Source organism: Aquarana catesbeiana, linkage group LG11 (genome assembly GCF_042186555.1).
Source record: "Aquarana catesbeiana isolate 2022-GZ linkage group LG11, ASM4218655v1, whole genome shotgun sequence".
Taxonomy (NCBI): Eukaryota; Metazoa; Chordata; class Amphibia; order Anura; family Ranidae; genus Aquarana; species Aquarana catesbeiana.
Genome location: NC_133334.1, coordinates 126,180,238 through 126,194,055, shown reverse-complemented (window position 1 = coordinate 126,194,055; position 13,818 = coordinate 126,180,238). Strand labels below are relative to the sequence as shown.

The 13,818-nt window shown below is 36.6% G+C and overlaps 1 protein-coding gene across 4 annotated transcripts in view; it reads right to left on the bottom strand.

The window, feature by feature from the left end:
* Positions 1-13,818, bottom strand: part of TOX3 (TOX high mobility group box family member 3) — a 287,385-nt gene that overhangs the window by 19,378 nt on the left and 254,189 nt on the right. For all 4 annotated transcript variants that reach the window (XM_073604971.1, XM_073604972.1, XM_073604974.1 and 1 more), the window contains one exon: positions 1,036-1,305. In XM_073604971.1, coding sequence (XP_073461072.1) covers positions 1,036-1,305 — 270 coding nt within the window. The remainder of the gene's footprint in view (positions 1-1,035; positions 1,306-13,818) is intronic.

Genomic DNA, 13,818 nt, shown 5'->3' with positions numbered 1-13,818 from the left:
ATCTCTCTGGAAATATATACATCTTTAAACCGTGAGTAATTAGTCTTAAATAATAATTCATATTTATTATTAGTAATTATTATTGCATTTATGATATGCATTTACTTGTGCAAGTTCTTAAAGTATCCATTGAGCTTCATGAAGAATGTTATGTTTTGTTAATTGCTATATTTAGATACCTAGAAATCTGTGCTTCATACACAGTTATAAATATTGTTTTTAGCCAAGTATCTAGTTCATTCAGGGCAATGAGTGAAGTTAATATAATACATGTCATAAGTAACATATAAAAGGCTGCCATTGCTGATATCCTTATGAAAATATTAGTTTGATTTCTGTGATTTCTGGGTCTCTGACCCAGGATGGGTTGTGAGATAAATAATTCTAACGTTCCTCAGACTTTCATTTGTATTTAATATTTTTTTAGGTTTCTTCCAGACTAATGACCCAAAAGTACAGGAGCCAGTCATCAAGGAGATCAGTAATGGTAGCCTACGTAGTTTTCCATAACTCTCAGTGCTATAAACATATGAATTTTATAGGTATAGCAGGGACCAAAGTTGCCTACCCATATATTTTCTTCTTTTTTTTTTTTTTTATTACAGTGGGTAAGAGTTAAAATTTATGTAAGGTGTTTATTTCTGTCTGTGACTTCATGGGGAGAAATTCCTTGTGTGTGGCTCCATGGATAGATACTTCCTCACTTTGAGTCCCTGTGACACCAGACAAATACCAGAGCATGTGTCACCAAGACAGGAAGGAGTAGACCGCAATAAAAACATAGTCAGAAAGTTTGATCCTTCCCACTCTCCTAAAAAATTGTTTTTGTCTGTGGCCTCATTGGAGAGATTTCCCATAATTTCCTATCATGACAAAGTGAGGTGAAATCTCGGATTAGAGACAAAAAACGGACAGTCTTTTACTTTCCCCTGTTGTGTCTAAAACAAAATACTGGCAGGAGTTTGGCTTTAAAAAAATAAACAGTAAATAGTTTACAGTTTTTTTTTCATTTAAAACATGTTTTCAAATACATACTCTGGTTGTATCATCTGCATCCTCTTCATTGATGGAGCTGGAAGGAGATGGTGTTGCAGACTTGCTGGCTGGTGGAGAGGGTGAAGTATGAGGAATGGCAGTTCCACCAATATTTAGTCCTAACTGGGCACTGAGTTGAGACTGGTTGATGGTGGTCAGTTGACTTGGAGACATTATTCCTGCCCTTGCAACATCGGACATATGTACCAGAGACCTCATAATTAATGCATGATCCTGCCGATACTGGGACATCTGAGCTTGTCTCTGATCCTAAGAAAGGAGAGATAAAGTTTTATATGATCAAAATGTAAGTTATTCACAGGAAATCCACAAATTACATAATAAAAGATTAATACAATTACAATACAATTAATGTATTAACTAATACAGTATTTTTAAATATTTAAATTGAAAACAGTTACATTTTTCTTACTATGCCCTTTCCTTATAGTGAATTAGTTCAAACATGGTTTCGACCTGGGTTTGCAGCAAGACAATATTTACTGAAGATTGCCTGTCTATTGGATGAATCGATCCGCTTTGTCAACTGATTTAATCCTGTGGACCCTTAACAGGTCATGTAGAGAGCACAGGCAGGATCTCAGTGCGCAGGAACGTTTCCCTATATGACGTTATTACCATAATAAATACTAGGATTCATTTTTATATTAAATTGAATATGGGATTATTGTACCTTCTTAACCACTTCAATACTGGGCACATTATTTAGTCCCTGTGAAAGTTAGAGTACACAAACTATGAAAATTGCTTAATCCGATCTTATTTCTTGAGCCCCGAAAATAGCAGGACAGTAAAAAAAATCCCCCAAAGGGCACCCTTTTGAAAAGTAGACAGTCCAAGGTATTTAGTAAGAGGCATGGCAACTCTGGCAAAGTGAGCAGTATTTTTTTATTTTTTTTTAACACATTATGATTCCTTATACCAGTGAATTTCGCTGGTCTAAGCCAGTATAACACATACATAAATACAAATTCCAGTATATATACACAAACCCAAGGTTTGTAAATGCTGTAACTTTTGCACAAACCAATCAATATACGCCTATTAGGATTTTATTTTTCCAAAATTATGTAGCAGAATACATATTGGCCTAAATTTATGAAGAAATTAAGATTTAAAAAAAAAAAAAATTGGATTTTAGGTTATATAGCAAAAAGTAAAAAATATTTTTTTGCTTTCAAAATTGCTCTTTTTGTTTATAGCACAAAAAATTAAAGGCAGCAAAGCTAAAATTCTTCTTTGTTTACAGTAGAAAATATTCTACTGTAAACAAAGAAGAATTTTAGCTTTGTTTACAGTAGAAAATATTCTAATATAGAAAGTGTGGGTTTTTATTTATTTATTTTTTTAGGAAATAATTTTCCTAATCAGTAATCCAGTATAACAACTAAACAAAAAGTCAGCATATCTAAATAAAAAAATTACAAAAAAAAGTGTTAAGAATGCTAAATGTACATGATCCTAAATAAAATACCAGCATTAAAAGGTTTTTCTATTTAGAGAGCTATTTAAACATAAAACTGTTTAAAACTACACCAACATTTTTTTAAATCTCATTTTAATGCTACACAAAGAGAGCGGTGTTATAAAACAGAACTGTAACTACATCTTATAATCAGTATGCATTTATCACTTACACCAACAAATTTTACAAGCAGTTAAAAAATAACTATATAGACATAATACAAACAGCTTTCACACAAGATAGCACAGGTGAAATATTATGTGCTATCTTTTTAGCAGCTGGGAAAGCAATTTCTATGTAAACTCAACAACAGAGATAAGCATGTGTTCAGTTAGTGAACTAACTGGTCTAGAAAACTGTAATGATAAATAAAAAGCAGGTCAACAGAACAATTTAAGTAAGGCAGGAGGTGGCAGGTAGCATAGCAACAGGGAAACCAGAGCTAACAATCATTAGTAGGCCCATGGCTCTGGGAGACCAGCTCTGACCCTGATTCAAGAATGCTTGTTTCATTCCCACTCATTAGGTGAATGGGACCATTGGCATGGTGTGTTTTTTGTCAACTTTGTTTTTATTAAGCTTTTTCAATTCAAGTCTTTCATTGCTAATGAGTTCCCATTCAGGGAGTTTCTACATAAATTGAAAGGACGCTCCTGAAAGTGGATTATTTTTGTTTATCATCAGTTTAAAGTGTAACTCCAAAAAAGTAATGGATAGGGAAGGGAAGGATAAAAGTATTTTTCACTGTCCTTTCTGTTAAAATATGGACTATAATGTACAGTAGTTGGGTAGAAAAATTAAGTAAGATGGTTCAGCTGAAATTTATCTTCCTTAAAATAAGTACGTAGCAAAAAATATTGAATCTAATGTTTTTATTCATTTCTAATTGATCAATTGTTTCCTAGCAATGTTTTTTTTTGTATATAGAAAGAAAATGAACCAGTTCACGAAGCATTATTAAACAATGTGAATAAAAGTTTGTTATTTATAGATAGGGAAACTAGGGTAAGGGACATATACATGCCCTCCCAGTCTTCATCAGTAATAGAGGAAATCAGCAACTGTCATTTATCGCTAAGGCTGCTCATAGATGGAGCAAATTTCTTTCCTGCAACCATGAGTTGACAGAGGATCCATTGTGTTCTCCCGGGGGCAAGCCACCCCCGCCAGGAGAACACAATGATTTTTTCTAGTGGCTATAACAGCCGCTAGCAATAATCGCATGTAAAATCCATCAGGCTGGTTGTACCCAGGTTGATCGATCAACTTGGGTGCCTTCAGCCTGTCCACACATCGTTCAGACTATGGTTGGCTTAACTTTAAGCGGTGACCTTTTTAGTATGGATTAAGCAGGGGAAAAGGTTGGATAAAAGATTTTTACGTTCCTGGAATTTTATGTTTCTGATAATTTGATTTGATAATTGAATATCTTAGGGTCTAGGATGGTAACTGACTTCAAAGAGGGTTGTTCCAAATTAATAAAGCATCAGAGAAATCTTGGTATGCTAGGATCAATTGTCGACCTCTTATTGACTGTGGCAACGGCACGCTAAATGAGGGACTCAACCTCTTTGTAAAGGAAAACTCTTGCTGCACACACTTCTGTTGCTCAGCTTGGTCCAAAGGGATTATTCATTGAAAGCAGTGAGCCAACACCAAACTGAAATGTAGCCAAAGCAAAGGAAGCAGGTGGAAAAAATGTAATGAGGTTCACGGCATAGGTGAGCTACTTGTGCCCAAACTCTAAATCGGCTTTTAAAAATGCCCTATTCAGTTGAAGAAAAGTAAAAATAATTTTACACCGAGGCACATTTAGGTTTTTTTATTTGCAATTTCACATGTAATACCATCTGAAACTTTAAATGCTTGTTATTTTGCTGGTTGAGCGGGAGATGGAAAGAATAGGATCAATTTAAATATGTTCTACAAGTCAGTCAGGGCTAGATCATAAGTGGCCAGGGGGCAGTAAGAACAAGTAGTGAGGAGGAAATATATTATCTACCAACTAACTGTCAACTGCTTTCTGAAAAGTGATCCACCATGGATTGCTGTTTAACCACTTGCCGACCTCCGCATGCTGATGTACGTCCAAAGTTTGCCAGCGGATATCGTTATGGCAGCAGCTAGCTGCCATAACCCCGGTATCCCCGTTTTCATGCGGCGGTCGGCTTTCAGATAAAAGTGGTCTCTGCGGTGGATTCGTCGCGAGATCACTTTTATCAGTGGTGGGAGAGGGCCCACCTCCCGCCGTGATCCGGTGCCCTCCGACACTTACTGGAGCCTTCGGTAGCAGCGGAGAAGATCGCGTCCTTCTCAGTGCTGTGCCTGGAGACGAGTGAGGCTAAGATAGCACCCACTCGTCTCCATGACACTGCTGGGCGGAAGCGGCGTCAAAACGTCACATCCGCCCATACGTCTTAAAGGCACATTTTTTTCAATGTCATTTTTTTAAATTACTTTTTTATTGCATTTTAGTGTAAATATGAGATCTGAGGTCTTTTTGACCCCAGATCTCATATTTAAGAGGTACTGTCATGCTTTTTTCTATTACAAGGAATGTTTACATTCCTTGTAATAGAAATAAAAGTGACACAATTTAAAAAAAAAAAAGTGTAAAAATAAATAAAATATTGTAAAATAAATAATAAAAATAAAAAAACATTTTTAAACCCCCCCGTCCCAACGAGCTTGTGCGCAGAAGCGAACGCATACGTGAGTAGCACCCGCATATGAAAATGGTGATCAAACCACACATGTGAGGTATCGCCACAATCGTTAGAGCGAGAGCAATAATTCTAGCCCTAGACCTCCTCTGTAACGCAAAACATGTAGAATTTTTTAAACGTCGCCTATGGAGACTTTTGGAGGGTAAAAGTTTGACGCCATTCCACGAGCGGGCTCAATTTTGAAGCGTGACATGTTGGGTATCAATTTACTTGGCCTAACATTATCTTTCACAATATAAAAAAATTGGGCTAACTTTACTGTGGTCTTATTTTTTTATTCAAAAAAGTGAATTTTTTCCAAAAAAAGCGCGCTTGTAAGACCGCTGCGCAAATACGGTGTGAAAAAAAGTATTGCAATGACTGCCATTTTATTCTCTAGGGTGTTAGAAAAAAACAATATATAATGTTTGGGGGTTCTAAGTAATTTTCTAGCAAAAAAAAAAATTTAAACATGTAAACACCTAAATTCCAAAACGAGGCTGGTCCTTAAGTGGTTAAAGGGGTATCAAGGGCTGTCACCCATGTAACATAGCCTCAGGGTCTTTAGCACTGAGCAGATTGTTAACTGCAGAAAAGACCTTCAGCTGAATCATATCTCAAATAAAAATCAGGACCATGGTCCCACTATGGATTTCCAGAAGGCTGTGGAAAGTATAGCGGATAAAACCCTTTGCTTATGGGTCCCTTATAGGTGGTATTTCTTTTATCAATATTTTATGTATGACCTATTGTATATCCTGTTTAGGAAAATCTCAAAATAATCAAGAAGTAATAGAGAAGTAAAAATAGCACAGCACAGACTTGTCGATTAAAGAAATGGTATTCCATTTTTAATTATAATTAGAAAAATATAACCACATTTCAAGGTGATTAAAATATTAATTACTTGCAAAACTGAGTTATAATTGCTCATCTTCAGGCTATTGGAGAATCCAATAATTCTATGTGGGCTGGTATTTTATTTTTCTAAAGATTGTTTGCATTTTGGATGCTAAAGAATATTATACTGGGATTTTTAAAGAATGAGAGATTCATCAGAATATATTTTACAAAAAAGAAAAAAGGTTTGCATTTACCATACAAATGTTGTTGCAGAACACTTTGATTTACATGGCAGACTATGAAAAGAAGTAGAGCAAGACTTGAGAAATCAGATGTGGCATGTGTTAATTTATTTGGCTCAGCTAAATTTAAAAGTCAAAGCTATAAATTGATTTGATGTAAAATAAAATGACACTTGCATAGGAACTTAACAGGAGGTAATAAAATGCCAATTTTCCCAACATGCTCCGTAATGACTGCAGAAAGTACAGCTTATACAAGTCTTTCCCATCCTATGTTTTGCTTTATTGTACAAATACGCCTAATGCACAGTTTACATACCTGTTTTACAATATTAAAGAGTACCTGTATATGTGGCAATTTCTATTGCATCATAAACATAATATATACAAATGATCGTAACTGTCAATTGTAACATAATGCCATTTATTTGGTTACATGGTTCTTCCATTTCTTATTTCTGCCCACAAACTTTGTTTTTTGAATGTGCTATAGAATGAGACATGTAGATACCTTCTTTATGGGGCCAATTCACACCACTGTATTCCGGTATTATTAATGCACAAGTGTTAATGTGCATTGTGTTTAGGCAGCTCATTCATCTGAATGTACAAAAAAGCGTATGTACAATTTTTAGCAATGCAGTACATATGCGGGTATGTTGGGGAGGTGCATTGGGATTCTTTTCAAAATGAAATGCTCCACTTCAGTACTCTGTGTCCTTCACTTGGAACAATCATGCAACTTTCACATATACATTTGTACAAGAACAGAAATAGACATTATGCGCTCTGCAGTTTAAAATAGGTAGTAGTAACTAATCTTTTATCATTTGGTATGTGCTAAAATAACCTAGTTACTTAAAGTGTATACCATGACCAATTGTGCGGCCCATAGGAAAAAGGGGTCTAAAGCAGAACCAGTGTTAAAGTGAGAAAAGTCCTCTAAGTATTTCTGCATACGGAAAGGACTACACGAGGCACGAGTTTGTTCTCCATAAGTAGGTGGGTTGGGAATGAGAGGTTTCCAGGCTAATGATGGTGATAGGTGAATGATTGGTTATTTCATGCAACTCCGAAGCTGTTGTTTTTTGAAGTAATCATTTGTCAATCAAAAAGAAGCCTCTTGCTATCTTTTTGGTCTGCTAAATATACCATTTAACCACATGGTGACCAGTGCGCAGCGATGTACGTCGGCACAATGGCACGGCTGGGCAAATGGGCGTACAGGTACATTCCCTTTAAATCGCGGCATTGTGGGCACGCGCATGCAACCGCCATGTACTCCGTGACCATGCCTGTGGGTCCCGCGGACTCGATGTCCACCGGGGGCCCGTGATCGTGTCACGCAGCGGCAGGATGGGGAGATGCCTATCTAAACAAGGGATTTCCCTGTTCTGCCTAGTGACATGACAGAGTTCTACTGCTCCCTGTCATCAGTGATCTCTGTCATGTTCTAGTGAGACAATACCCCTCCACAGTTAGAATCACTCCCTAGGACACACTTAACCCCTTGATCACCCCCCAGTATTTAACCCCTTCCCTGCCAGTATCATTTACACAGTAATCAGTGCATTTTTATAGCACTGATCACTGTATAAATGACAATGGTTGCAAAATAGTGTCAAAAGTGTCCGATATGTCCGCCATAATGTCGTAGTCACGATAAAAATCGCAGATCGCCGCCATTACTAATAAAAAAAATAATAAAATGCCATAAATCTATCCCCCATTTTGTAGACGCTATAACTTTTGTGCAAACCAATCAAAATACGCTTATTGCAATTTTTTACAAAAATATGTTGCATAATACATATCGGCCTAAACTGAGAAAGAAATTAGTTTTTGTATATATTTTTGGGCATATTTATTATAGCAAATAGTAAAAAATGTTGCTTTTTTTTACAAAATTGACGTTTTTTTGTTTATAGCACAAAAAATAAAAACCGCAGAGGTGATCAAATGCCACCAAAAGAAAGCTCTATTTGTGGGAAAAAAGAAAGTCAATTTTGTTTTGGTACAACGTTGCACGACCACGCAATTGTCAGGTAAAGCAACGCAGTGCCGTATCGCAAAAAGTGCTCTGGTCAGGAAGGGGGTAAATCCTTCCGATGCTGAAATGTTTAAAGGGTTTCGTTATATATGTTCAATGAGTGCAAAAATACCTGTTGATTACGTCAGAAATTTAGAGCAGTCTTTTGTCCTGTGCACAACTCTCTCAAGGAGTCCAATTAGCCCTCCTAGTTCTTATCTTAGACTTAGACTAAATAATTTGTGTCTTTGTTGTAGTAAAAAGAGAGAGGGAGAGTTTAGGTACTTTAGCCAAATACAGCTGGCATGGCTGACATAATTATTTTTAAGTATTTGTAGAGGTTTTAAGGGATAAAACATGGGATAATGTACATGTATTGCAGATATGTACTGCTTATGTTTTTTACATATGCTTTAAGTCAGGGGTAGGCAACCTCGGCCCTCCAGCTGTGGTGAATCTACAAGTCCCATGAGACATTGTAAGACCCTGACAATCACAGGCATGACTCCTAGAGGCAGAGGCATGATGGGAGTTGTAATTTCACCACAGCTGGAGTGCCGAGGTTGCCTTCCCCTGCTTTAAGTGAACTACAAAGAGCGGAGATCTTCCAGTTGAATATTGGAGATATTTTGTCCATATGGCACTAATGACTGAAAAGCTATAGTTCAAGGTGCATTTTGGCAAAGCTCATGACTGCATGTGGCCTTTCTTAAGGAGTGGCTTTTTTCTTGCAACCCTCCTATACAAGCCACATTTGTGGAGAATTTGTGATATTGCTGTCACATGCACACAATGACCACTTTTGTCACACAAATCCTGCAACTGCTTCAGAGTTGATGTAGGTCTCTTGATAGCCTCTCTGACCAGTTTCCTCCTGGCTCTTTTATCCAGTTTGGACGATGTACTGATCCAAGGAGGGTCTGTGTTGTACCAAATACCTTCCACTTCTTAATAATAGACTTCATTGTGCTTCTAGGCATTGATAAAGCCTTTGAAATGTTTTGTATCAATCACCTGACTTGTGCCTGTCCACAACTTTCCCAGAGATCTTTTGACAGTGCCTTGCCACCCATAGTTGATTGTTTGCTTCAGTTGCACTAACAGGGACTGGGGCTCTTTTCATGCTGAGCTAATTAAAATGACCACAGCTGATCACAGTTGAAAGTCAAATCACTTTGTGTGCCATGGAGAAGGTGATTAGCTACACCTGACTGAGCTTACAAGTCTTTTTCAGGAGGGTGGTTTTATATCTTTCACTTGGGTGTTATAAGTTATAACTACAGCTGGATAAAACAAGAAATGTGTCTGTCTTCTTTTCAGGCTGCTAAGCAACAACATGTTATTTTAAAGGGGGGTGATTATTTTCTATACACACTGTATGTGCTTGTAATGAGCAGTTTATTGGCATTGCATGCATGGTCCAAGCATTACTGTTTAATACAATTACAATTCAAGCACTCTATAATCTTGCAATTCACATATATTCATTACTGGTGAACCATGAGGGAATTACACAAGAGCCTAACCATTATTAATTTTTTTTTTTTTACAGAATGCACTATTTATTCTCCAAGATCAAGGACAGGAGAACTGTTTTCACTTCTACTTGTCCATAGACCAATGCAAATTCCTTTAGATAGCAGATAAAAGGTTTATCTAAAAGACAACTTTGGAGGCAGGGGTGGACAACAGCAGTGGCCATGGCCTGATCCTAGGAAAACAAAGGACACAATAATGAAAACTCATCTGGGCTATGACTAGCAGTCGTATGCAGGGTTTACTTTGAGAATAAGTAGAAAATAGCTTTAAGGCTCCAAGCTATTAGCATTTTTTCTGCTCCTAGAAGCTAAATAGCATTATCCTATGTGTCAATGCACACTACTTTAGGCTATTAGCTTTTTGAGCTTCAGCGACTAGGAGCAGAACACAAAAAACAATTTTTGTAGGGTTTCTTGGAGTGTTTTTCCAGCAGAAATGCTCCTAAATGCTGCTAATTGCTCCTAAACACTACTTTACTTTTACTGCAAAAATGCGAATAAAACACAAATGCTCTTAAATGCTGCTAAAAGGCTACTACAAAAAGCTATTACCAGCTTTTTTTTACCAGCATTTTTTTTAGCATAATAATAAAAAAAAAAAAAACGCTAGTATGCATGAAGCCTAAAGTAGAACTCCAGGATTTATTTTCCCCATAGGGTTGTACCCACACTGTATTTTATCCAGGGGCACACAAAGGCTATACTCACTTGATCCTTTAATCCTCCAGAAAACAGTTCTCTCCCAAGTCCAGTAGTGGACTGTTCCTGCCATCCTCACATCCATAGCCAGTCTATGGGTGTGATGAAGTCAGAACAGTCTATGCACAAGACCACTAGCCTGCAGGGGAGGCAGGAGTGGCAAGCACCGGTCTTGTGCTCAGAGGAGCGGTGAATTAGGCGGTTTTATCTCCACTCCCCAAGACATAAACAAGCAGCTAACCCCACTGCATGGAGAAGAAAAATTCCTGGAATTTTTCTTTAGCTGTTTGCCAACTGGCTCACGCTGATATACGTCAGCAGAATGGCACGGCTGGGCAAAATAATGTATGGGTACGTTGTTCCCTTTAAGAGCATCTGATCTGTCCACCGCAATGTCGCAGCACCACTAAAAATAATAAAAATGCCATAAATCTTTTCCATAGTTTGTAGATGCTATAACTTTTGCACAAACCAATCAGTATACGCTTATTGCGATTTTACCAAAAATATGTTGAATATATATTGGCCTAAACTGATGAAGAAATTTGTTTTTTAAAAACATTTTTGGGGATATTTATTATAGCAAAAACTAAAAAATATTGTTTTTTTTTTTCAAAATTGCTATTTTTTTTTGTTTATAGGGCAAAAAAATAAAAACCGCAGAGATGATCAAATACCACCAAAATAAAGCTCTATTTGTGTGAAAAAAAGGATGCAAATTTTGTTTGATTACAGCATTGCATGACCGCGCAATTGTCAGTTAAAGCGAGGTAGTGCCAAATTGTAAAAAGTGCTCTGGTCAGGAAGGGGGTAAAATCTTCCGGGGGGTGAAGTGGTTAAAGTGATATTAATATTAATATTTAATTTTTGCTAAAATAACCAACCTGTCATATGATTTTACACAGAGCATCCCCCCAGCAAGCTGCTTGATAAGGGGGTACGCATGCAGGCTCGACACAAGCTGCACTGTGTGTGTCTATTGACACACATAGTGTGGCGCCCCCACCCCACACACTCCATCATCGCTAAATTTTATTGACATTATTATTGGTAAAAATTTGCACCTGAACCGATGAACAGAACCGCACAGAATGGCGCACTAAAACTGTGGCCACATATGTGTGAACCCAGCCTTAAAGCCTTTAGAAATGGTAAGATGTTTGAAGACCTTCACTTTGGTAAATCACATTTGTTGCCATTACTAAGATGCACATTAAATGCTATAGATGTTCTATTATCTATTTTGTAGTGATATTCTAAGATAACTACAGAACATTAAAATTTAGGAGCAGTATTACCTGTGGCCTAAACATATCATTTTATGTACATAAATTCTATCAATATTTTTTTCTTTTTTAAATCCTACTCCATTTCTAAGTTTTTTTGGTGCACTGCTGTAAATTTATGAAGGTGTTTTCATGTTGTATCTACTAATCTCGAACTCGAAATTTTAAAAAAATATATGCTTGGTTGCTGGCGTATGATAATTCAGATATTGTGTAGAAGAAAACCCACAAACAAAAGGCACAACCTCACATTAGATGAATGATTACGGCCTTCAAAATGTAGTTGTTCTCTAGCTGTTAAACCATAGTAATAAACATCTTCATAAAAATAATAAGTGCTTGTTTTAATAGAATGTTCCACGCATTAAACACATTAATGACCCATGAAATAACTGTTTTATCTGCAACACATTTGGCAAGATTGGCCCTACACTGTATTAATTGAAAATGCGCTCATGTTAGCTAAATATAAGGTCATAAAGAGAAGAGATAGAAATATAAAAATAAATGCTTAAAATACACTTTATGAATGGCTAAACAAAAACAGACGCCTGCAAAGCTTAGAGTATTTAAAAAAATACATGTAATCTATATAATAAAATTTGTTGATCGTTTACATGAACAGAGTAATGTGTAAAGAGAAAAGGGGAATTCAATGTCAATCAAATATCAATACAGTTTTATTATGTGATTGTTCCATCCTGTGATTCTTGCCAAAATGCCATAATACTGAGTAAAAAATACAGTAGCAGAATTTGGATTTGAGAATTAGGATTCTAATTTTGATTATATATAATGTGTACACTTACACTTTAGAATTGACAGCGAGGATAGCAAAAGCCATGTAAGATTTCAGGTGCATGTCATGCAAAGGTTCTAATGATTCAATAACAATATGCTTTTGACTCCACCCACACAGAGGTGGTGAATGTAAAGCTAAGAAATCATACCATGCCCATCTTTTGGACTCCACAAGATGGAAAATCCAGTTGAAGATATTTATTCCTTCATAATGACTTCTGGTGTGTGGTACAGACAAAGACCAAAAGGGATACAACCGGTTGGTGGAAAATAAATGACTGCTAAGGACAAAACTTCTTCATATGAGTTCATTTTTTAGAACAGAAAACTTGTTAAAAGGAACAAAAAACAACAAATCTGAAAGTGCAGGGAACTAGAGCAACCAATTAGCAACCATCTTTAAGGAGTCTGAAAACTCTAAATGGATGCCAATACCCAATATCTTGGGTTACTGTCTTTTGCACATCACTATAGCATAAGCTATAAAATTACAAAAACATTTACATGTATACTTTACGTATTGTCAAATTCAATATAGCATGAATAACACTCATAAAATGGGGATTTACGGCTCAGAAAATTGCAAACCTAATTTAAGAAATACCACGAACATGCATACCAAAACATGAATATTATGTTGCAGGATTTGGCTTGTGATAGCTATATGAAATAGTGATAGTATGAAAAGGCTTGATGATCTTTAAAGAGGAACTGAACTCTGGAAGCAGTTGCCAAAAAAAAAAAAAAAGGCAGAAGGCAAAATTCTAGTCACCAGTATTGGCCATGGCATCTCTGCAGCTGTTATTTTCCCCATTACTGACTTACCATGACTTGTTCTGCTCTGTGTCGAAGTGGCCATCTTGGTAGAGGAGCAGAGTTTTGCTTTCTCATGTCACAGCCTCCAGCAAAGAAAACAGTCAAAAGCACAGTAATGACATAACAAAATCTAACACTGATGCAGAACTGCAGAATTTAGGCTAGGAGTTCCTAACCACCCTTACACCAAAAGCGCACTTCTATTTTTTGGGTGGGTATTCAATACAAAATGTACATTTTTCAGGATACTGTTTAGGCACAATAACATTCCTAAACATATTCTATAAGGTATCAAATCTTAACTTTCTGAGTTCAGGTCTACTTTAAGAACATCGGAT